Genomic DNA, 19,497 nt, shown 5'->3' with positions numbered 1-19,497 from the left:
TTTATATACTGTTGTCAGTGTATATAGAAAGCAAAGAGGAGAATATTTCCATTTCATTGGCTAACATTAGTATTTAAAGGAAAATGTATAGTTTAAATACTTTTATTTTAAGCAAATAAAAAATAAGAAAATTCAGAACTCATGTTTAGGGATTAAGAAAATAAAATCAAAACCAAGTAGGACATGTAGATTAAAGATAAAACTATAATTAATGAAATTGGAAACAAAACAAAAATAGTGGAAAGGATAAATCCCAAAGCTGGTTCTTGGCAAAGAACAATGAATTAGATAAACCTCTAAGAGAAGAGAAAAAAAAAATTGGAGTAAAAATATACAAGTTTAGGAATGAGAAAGTAAACACCTAGATATGAGTGATTAATAGGATTTTTATGCAAATCTTGTTGAGAATATTACATGCAATGCTATGATGCCAAAATTGAAAAGAGGGAAGATGATTTTATAGCAAAATATAAATTAGTGGAATTGACCCAATAAGTGAAAAACTTGAACCAACTTATTCCTACTAAAGGATCAAAGGGATGATTGAAGATCTGTTCTTTTTTTTTTCTTTATTGATTACGGTATTACATATGTGCCCTTATCCCCCCCATTACCCACCTCCTCCCCCCTCATGTCCTCGCTGGTGTCTGTGTATATTGGTTATGCTTATATGCATGCATACGAGTCTTTTGGTTGATCTCTCTTCCCTACCCCCACCCTCTCCTGCCTTCCCTCTGAGGTTTGATGGTCTGATCAATGCTTCTCTATCTCTGGATCTGTTTTTGTTCATCAGTTTCTGTTGTTCATTATATTCCACAAATGAGTGAGATCATTTGATATTTATCTTTCTCCAACTGATTTATTTTGCTTAGCATAATGCTCTCCAGGCCCATCCATGACGATCTGTTCTTGAAAGAGGCAGCTGAGCAGATGGTTTCACAGCTGTTTCATTTAATTTATAAAGAACAGTAAAGGCCTGCTACACAGATTCGTGCACCAGTGAGGTCCCTCAGCCTGGCCTGCAGGGATTGGGCCAAAACTGGCTCTCCAACATCTCCTGAGGGGTCCTGGATTGCAAGAGGGCACAGGCCAGGCCAAGGGACCCCACTGGTGCACGATCGGGGCAGGGGAGGGATCACAGGAGGGCTGCAGGACGCATCCGGCCCGTCTCGTCCAGTCCTGATCGGCCAGACCCCACCAGCAAGCTAACCTACTGGTCAGAGCATCTGCCCCTTGGTGGTCAGTGCACATCATAGTGATTGGTCAAACGGTCGGACACTTAGCATATTATTCTTTTATTATATAGGATAATGTAATGTAGAAAAAAACCCTATTCTGTGGTATAGAATATGCAGAGCTACTCAGTACATTCTGTCGAGCATACATATTTTTATCCCTGATAAAAGGGTTTTTCAAAAAGGTTAATCCCACTTATGTATAGAAATACAATATTTCTAAATGTAGTATTAGGCAATAGAATCTAGATATGAAGCATTAGACTAATAGTACGTTTGACCCAATATTATACCAGTGCAAGGATCATTAGTATAAAATCTGTTAATACAATAGATTATGTCAACAAATGAAGCAAGGAATAATAGTAAGCCATTTGTAGCTGCTGAGTAGACATTTGGTAAAGTTCGTTAAGATAATTTCTAATTTAAAAAACTAGGTAAATTAAGAATAGAAGGAAATGCTCAGCTGGCATGGCTCAGTGGTTGAGCATCTATCTATGAACCTGGAGGTCACAGTTTGATTCCCAGTAAGGGCACATGCCCAGGTTGTGGGCTCAACCCCCAGTAGGTGATCAGTGATTCTTTCTCATCATTGATCTTTCTCCCTTCCTCTCTGAAATCAATACAAATAGATATATTCCATATACCTATATATGGAATAGAAGAAAATTATAGCAGATGTCCTTAATGGCAAAATTACTAAAACAAAGACCCAAACATGGATGCTTTTGACCACTTTTATATTGAAAATAGCTTTAGAAGTTCTAGGAAATGCATTAAAACAGTATGATTGTTATTAATATTAGAGAATAGGAGGTAAAATGATCATGTTTTTCATATATTCAGAAAATAGCCAAGGGAACTGTGAAAAGGAATAGTGAAGATTTTATGGTTATAAAAAATTCTATATAAACTTTATAATCAGATCAATATGGTATTGTCATAGATTAGTAGAGCAAAATGGAGCATACAGGAATATATTATGTTCAAATTTAATAAAGGGTAAAGATAGTAGTATCGTTCATTGGGAAATGAGTAGATTATGTAATAAGTGGTGCTGGTACAATTGTCTGCCCATCTGGAAGAAAATTGGGTTTCTGTCTTAAGACAAACTCCAGATGGATTAAAGCCTTGTAAAAAAGTAAGTTTATTCTACAGCTTTAGCTAAATAAAAGATTAGAAATTCAGAGCCATTATAAAATAAGAGATGTGTTTGATTTTATAAAAATGAAAACATTTAATGATAAAGGACACTGTAAGAAAGTTAATAGCAGTATTGGCACTAAAACAGACATATAGACTAATGGAATAGCATAGAGAGCCCAGAAATAACCCCTGCATAAGGTGGGGCTAAAGTAGGTTTACAGTTTTGAGTACATGAAGCACAGAGTTTATTTTTGTATTATTATTTATTAATTATTATATTCCATACAAACAACTATAAACCTACTTTTGCCCCACCCTGTATATAGTCAAATATTTTTTGATAGGAGTGCCAAGACCATTTAAAGGGAAGGGGCAGTCTTTTCAACAAAGGGTATTGGGCAAACTGTATAGCCACATGCAAAAATATAAAGTTGGACCCTTACCTTACACCAAATAAAAAAATTGACTCAGTGAGTCAAAGGCCTAACTGTAAGAACTAAAACTCTTAGAAGAAAATATATGGTGAAAAGTTTATGACATTGATATTTGATAGTGATTTCTTGGATATAACACCAAAAGCATAGAAAACTAAATAGATAAATTGGACTATATCAAATTAAAAACAATTCTTTATGAAAGAACACAATCAATGGAATGAAAAGCAACCTATGGAATGGGAGAAAATATTTGCAAATCATGTACGATAAGGAATTAAATATACAGAATATATAAAGGACTTCTACAACTCAACAATAAAAATGCAAACAGTCCCATTAAAAGACAGCAAGGACTTGGATATTCATTTCTTAAAAGAAGGTATTTAAATAAATGGCTAACAAACACATGAAAAGATGTTCAGTATTGATCATTAGGAAAAAGAAAATTGAAACCACAGTGAGATACCACCTTATACCCATTAGGATGACTCTTATCAGGAAACCAAAAAAATAACACAAAAATAAGTGTTGGTGAAGATGCTAAGTAATTGGAACCCTTATATACTGAAGTGGGAATGTGAAATGGTGCAGCTGTATGGCTAGCAGTATGTATGTACATGTATAGTATGACGATTCCTCAAAAAATTAAAAATGGAATTACCGCCCTACCGGTGTGGCTGAGTGTCGACCTATGAACCAGGAGGTCATGGTTCAGTTCTCCATTAGGTCACATGCCCGGGTTGTGGGCTCAGTCCCCAGTGGTGGGCATGCAGGAGGCAACCAATTGATGATTCTCTCTCATCATTGATGTTTTTATCTCTCCTCCTTTCCTCTCTGAAATCAATAAAAATATATTTAAAAAAAAATGAAATTACAATTCGTGGGCTGATGCTCCAACCATTGAGACAAACCATCCAGGACTACAGGAATGTTTTTAATGGAAGATATGGAAACAAAATGAAGGTTCATTGTGAAAAAGTTGACATAGATGGATGTCAAAGTAGTATTGACCAAAAGGCCATATATATCTCTGTACATTTATTTGTATATGATTTTACAAGAATGGAAAAATATTGAAGCAACATACAGATTTTATAGTGCAGATATGTTGGTATTAAATTCTGTCGGTTTTGTATGTCTAAAGAAGTCTTTATTTTGTCTTTGATTTTGAAAGATGTTTCCTAGATATGGAAATTAAATAAGTTGACAGTGTTTTTTCAGTTCTGTTGCTCCATTGTCTTCTGGTTTGCATTGTTTCTAATATACATTATGGGTCTGTCTTGGCTGCTTTGAAGATGTAGTTTTTATAACTGGTTTTAAGCAACTTGTTTTTGATGTTCCATGGTACAATATATTCATGTTTTATGCTTCAAGTTTGTTGTGTTGTATCAATCTGTACATTTTTAATTTTCATCAAATTTGGACTTTTCCATCCAGCTAATGATCTTATTTTCTCAGTCTTTCTGTTTCAATTTGAATAGTTTCGTTTGCTATGTCAAGTTCATTATTCTTTGCATTGTCTAATCTGCTATTAATCTCATCCACATGATTTTCACCTCAGACACTGTTTCTTTTTAAACATCTAGAAACTTGATTTGGGCTTTTAAAAAATAATCTTCCATGTCTTTCCTTAGCATGTGCTTCCTTTATTCTGTCATCTGTTATTTCTGGGTTTCTTTTTCCACTCCTCACTGTGGGTCAGTTTTTCCTTCTTTGTATGTCTTAGAATTTTTGATTGGATGTCAGACATTGTCATTTTTACCTATTCAGGTGCTAGGTTTTTTCATTCCCTTAAATATCTTTCAGCATTGTTTTGGAAACAGTTATGTTTCTTAGAAACAGTTTGATACTATAATACTTGCTTTGAGCCTTTTTAAGGCAGAGCTTTCTAAGTGCTCTGTTTTATTTACTGTATGTTATGAAGTCTTTCAACTCTGGCTAATGGGAACACAAAATTGTGTTGGCTTTGAGAATTGTTCTACCTATTCCTTTCTAGTAGTTCTTTCTCCTGCTTAGGGCAGTTTAATCACATGCACATGCTCATCTACTCAGATGAAGACAATGGTATCTCTCTATAAATCTTGTGAGTTCACTCACTCTCTGTTTAGATCTTTCCTCTCTGTTACTTGGCTGTGATTTTTAGCAACATTGGCCTCACTGAATTTTCAACTTCTGTACCTATACTGTGGCCTAGAAATTTTCTCCAACCAGTAAGCTGGGACAGTCACCTTGTTTTTATCATCTAAGGGATCATTGTCCTACACTGCCTATTATAGTGCAATACCTGAAAACCATTGTTTTATGTATCTTGTCTGGCTTTTTAGTTATTTAATGTGAGAAAGTAAATCTGCTCCTTGTTACTCCATCATGGCTGGCAGTGGAATTAATTATCTAAGAGGTAAGAGATACCTAACCACAAAAGGAAGTGAGAGGTGGGTGGGAAAGGTTGCCAAACCCTCCCCCCAAACATTAAGAAATGAAAAATATTAGTAGTTATTTTAAGTTTAACTTCATGCTCTAAATGTTTGGTTCATGGCTTATTTAATACTAGAGGCCCGTTGCAGGAAGATTCCTGCAAGAATAGGGCTTCCTGAGGCCTGAGCGAAGCAGTGGAGAAGGGTTGAGCATTGACCCATGAACCAGGAGGTCACGGTTTGATTCCAGTCAAGGAACATGCCTCGTTTGTGGCTCAATCCCCAGTAGGGGGTGTGTAAGAGGCAGCGAATCAATGATTCTCTCTCATCATTGATGTTTCTCTCTTCCCTCTGAAATCAACAAAAATATATTTTAAAAATATATTTTATTTTTTAATAAAAAGAAAACCACTGAGACAAACCATCCAGGACTAAGAATTACCATCCCGTCTCCACCGCCTCGCTCCCTCCCATCTCCACTGCTGTCCCGCCCGGCAGCCCCAGGTCTCACATGGGAGGGCCGGATGGCGGGCGGGCGGGCGGGCGGGCGGCGGATCGCTGCTGTCCTGCCCGGCTGCCCCGGGTTGCACACGGGAGCCACGGATGGTGGTGGGGCAGGCGGCGGCAGATGGCACTGTCCCACCCTGCCTGCAGTATGCAAATTAACGGCCATCTTTGTTGGGTTAATTTGCATACTCTTCTGATTGGCTGATGGGCGTAGCGAAGGTATGGTCAGTTAGCATCTTTGTCTTTTATTAGTGTAGATTATATGATGACTAGTGGCCTGGTGCACTGATTTGTGCACATTGAAAGGAAATTAATTAGAAGAAAGACTCTTGCAGTATTTACGTTACAGGAAAAATTACATGTCAAAATAGTATATATAATATCTATATATCTATCTAATCTAATAATAGACAAACATGGTAATTGACCATACCTCTGCTACGCTTCCCATTGGCTAATCAGCAAAATATGCAAATTAACCCAACCAAGATGGTGGCCGGCAGCCATGCAGCTGAAGTGAGCAGGAGGCTTGCTTGCTCCAGTGATGGAGGAAGCCAAACTTCCTCCCTGCTGCTGCCGGTCTCTGAGCTCCACTCTAAGCAACAAAGTTGCAATTATAGAAACTAAACGAACCCCAGATGCCTGCTTTCAGCAGGCCATGTCCTGGGAGCTGGAGAAGCAACAAAGTTTCAATTATAGAAGGTAAATAAATCCCAGAATTAAAAAAAAAAAAAAAAAGGAGAGGCTGGGAGCTTCAGTCGCCGGCTTGGCCAGCCTGAAAACAGCCCTCAGCCCCTCATCCAGACTGGCCAGGCACCCCAGTGGGGACTCCCACCCTAAAGGGGGTGTGGGCAGCCTGAAAATAGCCATCAGCCCCTCATCCAGGCTGGCTAGGCACCCCAGTGGGGACCCCCACCCTGAAGGGGGTGTGACCAGCTGCAAACAGCCATCAGCCCCTCACCCAATCTGGCCAGGCACCCAAGCGGGACCCCCACCCTGATCCGGGACACCCTTCAGGGCAAACCAGCCGGCCCCCTCCCGTGCACCAGGCCTCTATGCTATATAGTAAAAGGGTAATATGCAAACTGACCCTAACAGCAGAACGCCTGGGAATGACTGGTCACTATGACACACACTGACCACCAGGGGGCAGACGCTCAATGCAGGATCTGCCCTCTGGTGGTCAGTGTGCTCCCACATGGAGGAGCTCTGCTCAGCCACAAGCCAGGCTGATGGCTGCCAGTACAGTGGTGGTGGTGGGAGCCTCTCCTGCCTCCTCAGCAGTGCTAAGGATGTCCGACTGCAGCTTAGGTCTGCTCCCCGCTGACAAGTGGACATCCCCCAAGGGCTCCCGGGCTGCCAGAGTGATGTCTGATTACCAGCTTAGGCCCAATCCCCTGGGGAGCAGGCCTAAGCTAACAGGTGGTCATCCCCCAAGGGGTCCCAGACTGTGAGAGGGCACAGGCTGGGCTGAGGGACCTCCCCTCTCGAGTGCACAAATTTTTGTGCACCGAGCCTCTAATATATATATATATATATATAAAGGAAGTATGCAGATTAGGCCAGGATGCCATAATGGGTCACAACTGGACAGTGGGAGGTTGCACACGCAGGTGAGGCCTGGAATGGAGACAGAGACAGAGATGGGCCAGTTAGCTGCGGTGCCCCGGCTTGAGCAGGTCCCCCAGAGCCGGAGCGAACATGGACAGGAACACAGGGGCTGGCCCGCAGTCTCTGCAGCCAAGCTCAGGCCTGGAGAGGAGACGGTGGGCCCACCTCCTGCGGAATCAGCACATGGCGCCCTCCCGGCTCCCGTGGGTGCTGGCACTTGCTTCTGCCTCCCGCGGAAGCTGCATGGCTCCCGTGGAAGCAGTGTGGCTCCCGGCGGTGCACTGCGGTTCCTGCCGGCTCCCGCGAAAGCGGCGGGCAGCCTACTGTGTGCGATATCATGCGATGGGCTACTAGTCTACACTAATAAAAGAGAAACATGGTAATTGGCGTACGACCGCTACCCTTCCCATTGGCTAATCAGCGTATCCTTATGCAAATTAACTGTCAGCCAAGATGGCGGCCGGCAGCCATGCACTGAAGCGAGCAGGGAGGTTTGCTTGCTCCAGTGACGGCGAACTCCCAACGTTCCCCGCCTCACTTGCCGGCCTCTCAACTGCAACTCTAAGCAACTATTACTATGTTGCAAATAAGAAGCTAAACAAAACCGGCTTTCAGTCAGCCCCGGACCGCAACATTGTATCCATGTTTTCAGCAGCGAGGCCTCAGAGCTAAAGCTGGCCCAGAATAAAAAAAAAAAAAAAAGAAAACAAGGAGCGGTTGGGAGCTTTTAGTCAACTGCCAGCGGGAAAACAGCCCTCAGCCCCTCAGCCAGCCTGGCCAGGCACCCCAGTGGGGATCCCCACCCTGATCCAGAACACCCTTCAGGGCAAACCAGCCGGCCCCCACTCGTGCACCAGGCCTCTATTCTATATAGTAAAAGGGTAATATGCCTCCCGGCATCGGGATCAGCGGAGCAGCGAGGCTCCCGGCACTGGGATCAGCGTGACAGGGGGCAGCGCCCAAACCCCCTGATCAGCCCTGCTCTGTGCCTGATGGGGGGGAGCTCCCCAATCCCCCGATTGCCCTGCGGCTCTGTGTGTGACAGGGTGCAGCGCACCAACCCCTTGATCGGCCCTGCTCTGTGTGTGACAGGGTGCGGCGCCCCAACCCCCCGCCCCCACGGGCCCTGCTCTGTGTGTGACAGGGTGAACCATAACCTCCCCTTTGGCTCTACCCTGAGTGTGACAGTGGCGGCGCCCCAACCCCCTGATTGGCCCTGTTCTGTGGGTAATAGAGGGTGGCGCCCCAACCCTCCTCCACAGGCCTTGCTCTGTGTGTGACAGGGTAGAGCCATAACCTCCCCTTTGGCTCTACCCTGAGTGTGACAGGGTGCAGTGCCCCAACCCCTGATCCACCCTGCTCTGTGTGTGACAGGGGGCAGTGCCCCAGCTCCCCTATCGGCCCTACTCTGTGAGTGACAGGGGGCAGCGCCCCAACCCCCCTGATGGACCCTGCTCTGTGAGTGACAGGGGGCAGCGCCCCAGCCACCTGATCAGCCCTGCTCTGTGAGTGACAGGGAGCAGCACCCCAACCCCCTGATTGGCCCTACTCTGTGAGTGACAGGGGGCAGCGCCCCAACCCCCTGATTGGCCCTACTCTGTGAGTGACAGGGGGCAGCGCCCCAACCTCCTGATTGGCCCTGCTCTGTGCGTGACAGGGCAACCTCCCCATTAACCCTGCCTTGAGTTTAACAGGAGGCGGTGCCCCAACCCCTCAATCAGTCTACCCTGAGCGTGACTGAGGGTGGCATCGCAACCTCCCGATCCGCCCTGCTCTGTGCATGACGGGACGGCGCCCCAACTCCTCAATCGGCCCTGCTCTGAGCCTGACCAGGGGCTGCACCTAGGGATTGGACCTGCCCTCTGCCACCCGGAAGCAGGCCTAAGCCAGCAGGTCGTTATCTCCCGAGGGGTCCCAGACTGCGAGAGGGCACAAGCTGGGGAACCTCCCTCCCCCCCACCCCCCCCAGAGCACAAATTTTTGCGCACCAGGCCTCTAGTAATTTATAAAATTTGTAGTGGAGATTGATAAAATTTAGTGACCTTCCAGTATTCTGATCATTCTTTTCTATAAGTTATTATGATGTCTTGGAGAAATTAAGTGGATTGGTATTGCAGAACACTTTGCCTTCTGTTCATTTTAATGAAATTGAGGAAACTTTTGAAAAATATTGGGAAAATTATAATTAATTGGGGAAACTATCTCAGTCTTAAACTGGTGGTCTCATGGGGAGAGAAGTATCAGACCTTATTGGTCATATTAAAGAAACACTGTATAAAGAGGTGATGCAGAGAGCCCAATAAAATTTTATGAATATACTAGAGACCCAGCGCACGAAATCGTGTGTGGCTAGGGTCCCTAGGCCTAGCCTGCAGTCAGGGCCATCTTCCATCCTCTCGCCCGTCCCCAGTCCCGCCCCACCGCCTCCACCCACCCTGGTTCTCCATTGGCTGGGCGATCAATCTGAGCCTGCAGGCTGGGGGAGGGACAGGTAGGCGTTCAGCCAGCTCACCAGCCCCCAGTCCTGCCCCACCACTACCCACCCCAGTTCCCTGTGGTTCCCCACTGGCCATCCAGCGATCAGAGCCTGTGGGTTGGGGGGAGGGACCGAGAGGTGGTCAATGCACCTCATAGCGACTGGTCGATCTGTCATTCCAGTCATTATGCCGTTATGGTCACTTGCCTTTTATTATTTAGGATGTATGTGCAGTACTGTGTATACACACACATACCCACATACACTCACACATGACATATACTACCTCATTAAATCCTTACAGTAACCCCATAAGTTAGGTATGCCATTCTGCTCTTACTGTTATTCTCAGGTTTGACTTCAGAGTCCTTGCTTTTACCCATAAGATATACAGGTGAACTCAAGTCCTAGCTTCACTAAGTGTTAACAGGGTGAACTCAGTCAGGTTTGCCTCTTTTGCCTTAGATGCAAATGAAGATAATGGTACCTACCTCACTCACAGTTGTTGAAAGGGTCATATTATAATGTGGTTCTAACTTGGGGCGATTTTGCCTCCTACAGGACATAATTTTACACTGTGTAGTGATACTGGTTATCAAAGTTTAGAGTGGTGGTGAGAGTGTTCTGGCAGAAATCTTGCTAAACATCAGGACAGCACCCACAACAAATAATTGTCTGGTCCAAAGTGTCAATGGTGCTAAGGTTGAGAAACTTTGATATAAAGTGACTATCCTCGTAGATTGCTAGGATATTAGACAATTTCATTTACTAATATATTTTCAGAAGGGGCTACTGCTAGTTTGAAAATAAAGATCTCCATTTGAATTTTCTTTCTTTTCAGTTTCTATTTCAGTATAAGTGTTCATTTTTTTTAAAGGATAAAAATATTAAATTGAATAACTTGAAAATTTCCCTTTCATTTATTTGTAAAAAGTAAAATGAGAGGGAGAAAGGGGAAAAAGCTGTAAAAGTAACGGAGAAACAAACAACATGAATCCATGAATATCAATTTTAATAAAATATTTAGTAGAGACATTTTCAGTGTTTAAATTAACTTTATGAAAGTAATCCAGGTATATTTGAAAATATACTCTTGTGCGTTTCTTATTTTATCTTTTATTTTAATATCTTAGCATTTTAAAATTAACTTTTGGTTATTTTTTCCATAGGTATTACCTCATTTGGAAAGCCCCGGGAAACAGGAGAAAATTTATAACAAAATGCCAGGTTTTCGAAATCATTGTTCACATTTGGACTCAGTTGGTGAAATAACGAAAGAAGAGTTAATACAAAAATCTCATGTAAGAAAATTATTTTTTTCCCTTCCTTAAAAAATCATATTCACTTTCTCCTTAATGTGTTTTTTGTAAGTTACTATAATACTCTTGTGTTTAGGAGTCCAGATTTTTTACATAAGATATTTTTAGTGAATTATATGTGTTTGTCTATGTTAATGATAATGTTGTCCATGTGATTTTTGTTTCATAGAGTACTTGTCAGGATTGTAAAGTCAGAGGACCAAATCTTTGGGCGTGCCTGGAGGTATATATATGTTTCTTCTCAATGTTTGATACTATAAAATTTTATATCTGGATAAGGATAACTAGAAGGTATTTTTGACACTTAAAATATTTCATAAATGAACATATTTTTTTAATCCAGCCCCCCCCCCCATCTGAGGGTATGTTTTTATTGATTTTAGAGGGAGGGGAAAAGAAATGAATAAATGAAAGAATTATACATACATACTTTGATCAGTTGCCTCCCATATGACTGGGGATGGAACCTGCAACTCTTTGGTGCACAGGACAATGCTCCAACCAACTGAGCCCCTGGCCAGAGCAAATGAAATTATTGTTGACAAAAATTAAACTTCAGACTTTGGGTTTTAATTTACACCTTTTTCACAGAGTTTTAGTAAATTACTAAAATATTTTATGCTTGTTTTTTATTAGGGGTGACAACTTTGAGCTTAGAAATATTCTGGTTTTAATAACTATGGAAAGTCAGTTGATTAAGTTAAAAAACATGATAAAAATGATCAAAATTTAATTGTAAATGTAATTGCAATGCTGTTATTGTAATGTGACACTTATTCTAAAATACTTTATTTTCCTTTTTGTATAATTATTTATAGAATAGATGTTCATATGTTGGCTGTGGTGAATCACAAGTAGATCACAGCACCATACATTCTCAGGTATGTATATAGAAAATTTTAATGCGAGGCATTTTTAAAGAAAACCTGAAGGAGAGGGAAAGCAAATATAACATTATTTATTGAAGTTATAATTTGAAAATTTGCTCCCATTCTAAACTGTAAGTTTCTTGAGAATGAACCGTCTTTTTTCACATTGATATCTCTACTGCATCAGCTGTTCTTAACTAGGGTTCCTCAACTCAGTCAATTAAGCCCTAATACCCCGAGACCCTCAGACATCATTGTACTTAATTAATTTACTTTTCTTCTGTGCATCTAGAGCAGCAGTTCTCAACCTGTGGGTCGCGACCCCTTTGGGGGTCAAACGACCCTTTCTTTCACAGGGGTCGCCTAAGACCATCGGAAAACACATATATAATTACATACTGTTTTTGTGATTAATCACTATGCTTTAATTATGTTCAATGTGTAACAATGAAATTGGGGGTCACCACAAGATGAGGAACTGTATTAAAGGGTCGCAGCATTAGGAAGGTTGAGAACCACTGATCTAGAGTGTTAGTGTTGTGTACCAATCTTGGTAGAAATGAGAAAATAGTTGCTCAAATCATTTTCTATAGGGCATAATTCTCTTACAGAAACCCAGTTGAGGAAGACTAAGTTCATATATTCACTATTACTTGAGCTGTTTTGTGCTTTAACTAATGTCATGTTTATTCTTTTGCCATTCTGATCTCGTAGAATAAATACTGTGTTATTGTCAATTATTTTCTTGTATTATGCTTACATGCTAACTGCAAAGCAGAGTCTTATACTCAGTATTTTATTTTTATAATGTGTAGTGATTTTATAATGAATGGTGCTGAAAAATGACAATAGAATAACTTCTAGAGTAGACTTAGATATTATTACTATAATATTATTACTATAATAATATTACTATTCAGAATACTTCAGCAGTTTATCGAAAGAATGCTTTTTGGTGTTTGCCTTTAACTCTTCTCTTTGGAGTATGTTGTTACTGATCAAAGTCCAGCAGCTTATCTTCTATGCTTTTTTGAAATGTTTTCAACTATACCTAATTCTGGTTCCTCTTCTTTGTCCCCGTGAAATTATACAGGAAACAAAGCATTATTTAACTGTGAACCTTACCACTCTTCGAGTATGGTGTTATGCTTGCAGCAAAGAAGTATTTTTGGATAGGAAATTAGGAACTCAGCCTTCATTGTCTCACATAAGACCGGTTCACCAAACACAAGAAAACAATGTCCAGGTAATAATCTAAATCCATTTAATTATAATATCAAATATTTTCAGATAATTTCAGAATTTGTCATGTAGTTGAAATTTAAAAGAACCCCAACAAACCTGTACTGTGAAAAATATCTGCAATGTGACACTTTTTCTCAGTTCAAATACTGAGGCTGGCCTTTGTTCTTTTGTAGAATGCCTGGTTAGGGTGAGACTGAAGCCTATCTCTCTGGAGATGGAAAGCAACCGATGTGTTTTAAAAACTTAAAATAACCAAAAATCTGGTTTAAATAGGGTTATCTTTTTCTAGCAAGTCTGATTCTTGGAGAGGTGGTAGGCCTTCTTTGATAGGGAATAACAAATATTAATTCAGTTCCCTTTTCCTCATTTACTTCCCCTTTTCATCCCCATTTGTATTACTCTCAACATTTACAATTAATTGAAAACCAGATAGAATATATTAAAGCTTAGCATCAATCTTTGGTTACAAAATATATATAGACTTGCAAAGATTGACCACTTAATTTTGAGAATTTTCTAGTCATAAAAATATAGGAAAAGGGAAATGGAAAATTAAAATAGTTGGCTTCTAACTTACTCTAGTCCAGGGGTGGGCAAACTTTTTGACTCGAGGGCCACAATGGGTTCTTAAACTGGACCGGAGGGCCGGAACAAAAGCATGGATGGAGTGTTTGTGTGAACTAATATAAATTCAAAGTAAACATCATTACATAAAAGGGTACGGTCTTTTTTTTTTTTAGTTTTATTCATTTCAAACGGGCTGGATCTGGCCCGCGGGCCGTAGTTTGCCCACGGCTGCTCTAGTCATCATTTGCTCTATATGGTTTAATTAACACATTAGTGAGTTTTTTCCACACATGTGTTATTGTCCTTGATACCAACTCTCTTAGATTTCTATACTTGTCCTTGATACCAACTCTTTTAGATTTTTTTTGTTGTATCTTTGTATCACATTCTGATTGTAGACATGTATGACAATAAATTTGCTTGCCTCACACTTATAAATTAAGATGATTAGGTTTTGGACAAGGTATACTTGTTGCATTTCTAGATTCATAGTTTTGAATGGCTCTCATTAATAAGTCACCACTATTACTATTTCTCCCATTGATACCTATTTATCACTCAGAAATGTGGTTTTGCCTTCTCTGAAGTGTTCTGGTAGTTGGAGAATAAATTTTCTTGAACACTCTTATGTTTTTAACAAAAGTTTGACAACTAAAAGTTTAATCACATAAGGAACTGCTAACAGTTTTTACAAGGGCAGTACTCAAAAGGTGCCTGAAAGAATAAGTGCAGATAGTTCACAAAGAAGTACAAATAAACACATTGAGAAAATGATCATCACTGACTAAAGAAAAGTAAGTTAAAACAGCTATCAGTTGCCATTTCTGCTAGAAGAGATTACATACTCTTAGTGAATGTTGAATCTGGTTGAATAAATGTACTGATACTTTTCTGATGACTTATAAATAATTCTCTGATGAGTTATATGTAGAGTACATAAAAGACATTACTTTAATTTCATGCAACTTACTGATGATTCATTATTGAAAAAATTACTAGAAGGGGAAAAAAGTTATTTGTACAAATTTTTTAGAGGTATAAAATTTAAAGGCTGTGTGAATAGAGCATTAGTTATAAAATAACAGTATTGGAAACCATTGAAATATCATTAAGATTTTTCAAATAGAAATTTTTTCTAGGCGGTAAAATGTTGAATGGTTTATTTAAAGACTGCATTTCTCTGTATTTAAATATAACAAAATGAGAATATGGGGCCTACTCAAATGTTCAGTACCTACAGATGCCAGAAAGATAAAGTGGGTCAGTGTAAGGAAATATGCATGCATCATAGAGATGGAATAAAGCTATACATTGGAGAACCAGAGCACATGCTGAGTGCATGCTACTATTCAGTCTCCTTCTGCAACTGAATATACTTTGATATTCTGTTATTATAAGAGAACTTGCCAAATCAGATTTTTATGTGAGCTCTCCCAATTTTTAAAATATTAGCTCAAATTTTGCTTTTTTGTTGTTGTTGTTAAATAGTGTGGGCCAGCATTTGACATTACAGGTCACCAAATGCAACCTCTGAGTTAAGCCAATTCTTGGGAATTAGTATTGGAGTATTTTATTTCTATTTAAAACAAATGAATTATTTCATATGCAGAAAAGGATAAATAAGTATAATAATTATCAGGAAAGATTGTAGAAGTCTAGAGATAAGTTAGGCTGTTATGATGGAAAAGCTTCTTGTAAAAAACATGAAAAATCTGAAAAGACAATGTAGGATATGTGCACTTAGGTCTTTTAAACTGTAATGTGGCCTTACTGAATTGGAGTGAATTGTGTTCAAGTTCAGAAAAGTCACAGGTGATTTTGTTATTCAAGTACATATGTTAATAAAGGTAGAGTGACATGCTATTCTAGATAGAGATCCTTATTACTTTCAAAATATAAACGTAAATTTTGTTCTAGTTGATAATGTGAATTTTTTTAAATGATACTTTTTAATATAATCTATTTTTATTGATTTCAGAGAGGAAGGAAGAGGGAGAGAGAGATAGAAACATCCATGATGAGAGAGAATCATGGATCGGCTGCTTCCTGCAAGTCCCCCACTGGGGATCGAGCCCACAACCCGGGCATGTGCCCTTGACCGGAATCGAACCTGGGACCTTTCAGTTAACAGGCTGATGCTCTATCCACTGAGCCAAACCAGCTAGGGCAATAATGTGAATTCTTACTTAAAAATAACATTTCCTAAATTTTAGACTGTAGTGGTATATATGAGATAAAATCTAAAAAATTTTAACCTAAGGATTTAAGTCCACTATCTGTTCTGTTATCAAGGATTTTAAAATACCCAGTAACACGACATTAAAAACTCCTCTGGTTGCTGTGTTTGATGATCTGGACATAGAAGTGGAAGAAGAAGATGAACTTAAGGCAAGAGGTAAAATAATTCTTCTGTGTAACCCTCCTTTGTATGGTATTGCCCATCTACATATTTAAAAGCCTAAGCAACTGGTCAACCATTCGACCAGTAGCTATGACACAGACTGGCCACCAGGGGGCAGATGCTCTGACTGGTAGGTTAACTTGCTGCTGGGGTCTGGCTGATTGGGACTGGGAGAGATGGGCCAGACACGCCCTGGAGCCTTTCCCGGCCCCGATCATGCACCCGTGGGTTCCCAGGTTGTGAGAGGGTGCAGGCCAGGCCAAGGGACTCCACAGGTGCACGAATCCGTGAAAACTTCAAAATTTCACATTATACAGTTGTGACAAGAACTCTGCAGATGATAATAACAAAAAATAAAAATGCGATACATCACATAAACAAATTGAAAGACAAAAAACCACATGATCATATCAATAGATGCAGAAAAAACTTTCAGGAAAATCCAACAGTTTTTAAAAATTATTTTTATTGATTTTAGAAAGAGAGGAAGGGAGAGATAGAAACATTGATGAGAGAGAAACATCGATCAGCTGCCTCCTGCAAGCCCCCTACTGGAGATAAAGCCTGAAACCTCGGCATGTGCCCTAACCGAATTGAACTGTGACATGGATTCACGCTTTAACCACTGAGTTATACAGGCTGGGCCCAATATCCATTTTTGATAAAAACTCTCAGCAAAGTGGGAATAGAGGGATCATTCCTCAACATAATAAAAACCCTCTGTCATAAATCTACAGCTAACATCATACTCAGTGGGCAAAAACTAAAAGCATTTCCCCTAAGAACAGGAACATGATAGGGATGTCTACTCTTACTCAACATAGTACTGAAAGTCTTAGCCACAGCAGTCAGGCAAGAAGAAAAAATAAAAGGCATCCAAATTGAAAAGGAGGAAGTAAAATTATCATTATTTTCTTTCTTTTTTTTTGTATTTTATTATTTAAATTTTTTATTGCTTAAAATATTACATATGTCTCCTTTTTCCCCCATTGACCTCTCCCTGGCCGTTGACACCCTCCAGCACATGCCCTCACCTCCCTACTATCTGTGTCCAAGAGTTATGCTTATATGCATGCATACAGCCCTTTGGTGGATACCCCTTAACCACCCCCCCAACCCCCCATCTTTCCTTTGAGGTTGGATGGTCTGTTTGATGCTTCTCTGTCTCTGAATCTGCTTTTGTTCATCAGTTTATGTTGTTCATTATATTCCACAAACTAGAGGCCCGGTGCACGAAATTCGTGCATGGGAGGGGGCTCCCTCAGTCCGGCCTGCAACGACACAAGTGTTCTGCGCCCGGCCTAGCCAGAGGCCAGGTTCACGAATTTCAAACCGATTCATTTGCCAGCTCAAAAACCATGGCTATCATCTCAACTGCTATGTGATTTTAATCCTCCTGAGTATTTACATATTTTCTTCTCTCATCCCTCCCAAAACTAATCCTAGAGTTTTGAGAATTTGGGAACTTGGGCAAAGGAGAAAACAACCAAGAAATCTGAAATCTCAGTTCATTACCAAAACCAACAGTGCCTTTTTGTTTGTATTGGCCCAACTCAAATGATCAGATCATGTGAATCATAAAGCACAAAATACAGGTGTCCTTACTGACTGTGAAAAGTCCAAAGTGTAATTAAGTGTGCTCTTTCTTGGTGGCAGTGTCATTTACTCTACTCTTAAATGTTTATGTTTCCTTAAGCCTCTCTCTTTGTCGTACAGGCACACATGGTTGCATCATACTCAGATTCGCTAGCTAGGACTGAGGAGTGTGTGTTTTTCCTACTGGTCCTCAGCGTTAGCTGTCAGATGCACTAATCATTGCTTCCTGGCTGCATCTCCCGTAGTGGAACGCAAGCTCCTGGAAAGACAGCGCCCAGAGAGCATTCCTGACAGATGCGTGGTTTGCTTTAGCCAGGCGCTCTGCTGGAAAGTTTCCTTTAACCACGAACACCCTCTTTCAATCCCCGGAGCTGGCAGGGCGCAGGCTGACTGGGTCCCCGCTAGAAGGGGAAAGGGTTTTACACTCACTCCGCTAGGCTGCCCGACCTGAGGAACAATCTCTCAGCTAAACTCCTCCAACCCTCTGGACAGGCTGTCCCAAGCTCTCGGGTGCTTAGAGGATGTCAAGGTTCCCTCTCTGCGAAAGGCAGCGCGGGCTCGCCAGGCTGGAAATCTGGGCACTGGAGGTAGACGGGGAGCCAGGGGAGCGGGGGCGCAGGAGGGAGCTAAATTCAGGAGGCAAAAGAAGCGCAGAAAGGAGCGGAGTGCAGGAGAGAGTGGGGGTCTCAGGAGCCAGCAGGGATGTGGGTGAGAGCCAGACGCCGTAGGGAGCTTGGGGAAACGGGACGCTGGAACTGGCTGGTGCAGAAAGGGGTGCACTTACAGGGACTGGCAGGCGCCCAGGAGGCGCTGGCTGGGAGATCTGCAGCGGACTCCCCAGAGCCTCTCAGCTAGGTGTGGGGAGTTGGGGCGGGGTAGGGGGAGACAGCTAGGGGCGTGCCTTTGCCTGCATTGGCTGTAGGAGTCTGACGTGAGGCTCTGGAGGTTGGCTTCGGGGAGTGGGAGCAGTGTTGGGTGCCTGGGTGGCGGGCTCAGCACGCTCAGAAACATGCTGAGGTCCCTCTGGCCTGAGGCCCCTCCCCTCCCTCCGCGCGTCCGGGGTGTAGGCGCTGGGCTCGCATTGCCAGGGCAGCGCTGCCAGCATCCCACCCCGGCCACTATGGGCCCCACCATCTTTGTTGCAGAGTGACAGTTAATTTACATACTAATCTTTTATTAGATAGGATGAGTGAGATCATGTGATACTTATCTTTCTTCAACTGGCTTATTTCAGTTAGTGTAATGCTCTCCAGATCCATCCATGCTGTTGTGAATGGTTAGAGTTCTTTCTTTTTTATGGCAGCATAGTATTCCATTGTGTAGATATACCACAGTTTTTTAATCCATTCATCTGCTGATGGACACTTAGGCTGTTTTGAAATCTTAGCTATTGTGCTGCTATGAATATAGGGGTGCATATATCCTTTCTGATTGGTATTTCTGATTTCTTGGGATATATTCCTAGAAGTGGGATTACTGGGTCAAATGGAAATTTCATTTTTAATTTTTTGAGGAAACACCACGGTGGCTGCACCAGTCTGTATTCCTACCAGCAGTGCACAGGGGTACCCTTTTCTCCACATCCTCGCCAGCACTTGTCATTTGTTGATTTGTTGATGATAACCATTCTGACAGGTGTAAGATGGTGCCTCATTGTCATTTTGATTTGCATCT

At 41.3% G+C, this 19,497-nt stretch overlaps 1 protein-coding gene across 1 annotated transcript in view; it reads left to right on the top strand.

Moving 5' to 3' along the window:
- The window catches only part of USP33 (ubiquitin specific peptidase 33), a 66,973-nt gene that overhangs the window by 9,140 nt on the left and 38,336 nt on the right, over nucleotides 1-19,497 (top strand). The window contains exons 2-6 of the mRNA XM_070405413.1: nucleotides 10,996-11,127; nucleotides 11,315-11,368; nucleotides 11,964-12,026; nucleotides 13,108-13,260; nucleotides 16,119-16,221. Of these exons, the coding sequence (XP_070261514.1) occupies nucleotides 10,996-11,127; nucleotides 11,315-11,368; nucleotides 11,964-12,026; nucleotides 13,108-13,260; nucleotides 16,119-16,221 (505 nt within the window). The remainder of the gene's footprint in view (nucleotides 1-10,995; nucleotides 11,128-11,314; nucleotides 11,369-11,963; nucleotides 12,027-13,107; nucleotides 13,261-16,118; nucleotides 16,222-19,497) is intronic.

Source organism: Myotis yumanensis, unplaced genomic scaffold (assembly GCF_028538775.1).
Source record: "Myotis yumanensis isolate MYYU_CA2020_CCGP unplaced genomic scaffold, mMyoYum1.0.hap1 SCAF_2, whole genome shotgun sequence".
Taxonomy (NCBI): Eukaryota; Metazoa; Chordata; class Mammalia; order Chiroptera; family Vespertilionidae; genus Myotis; species Myotis yumanensis.
Note: the sequence above shows the minus strand (reverse complement) of the source record. Positions and strands in the feature narration are given on the sequence as shown.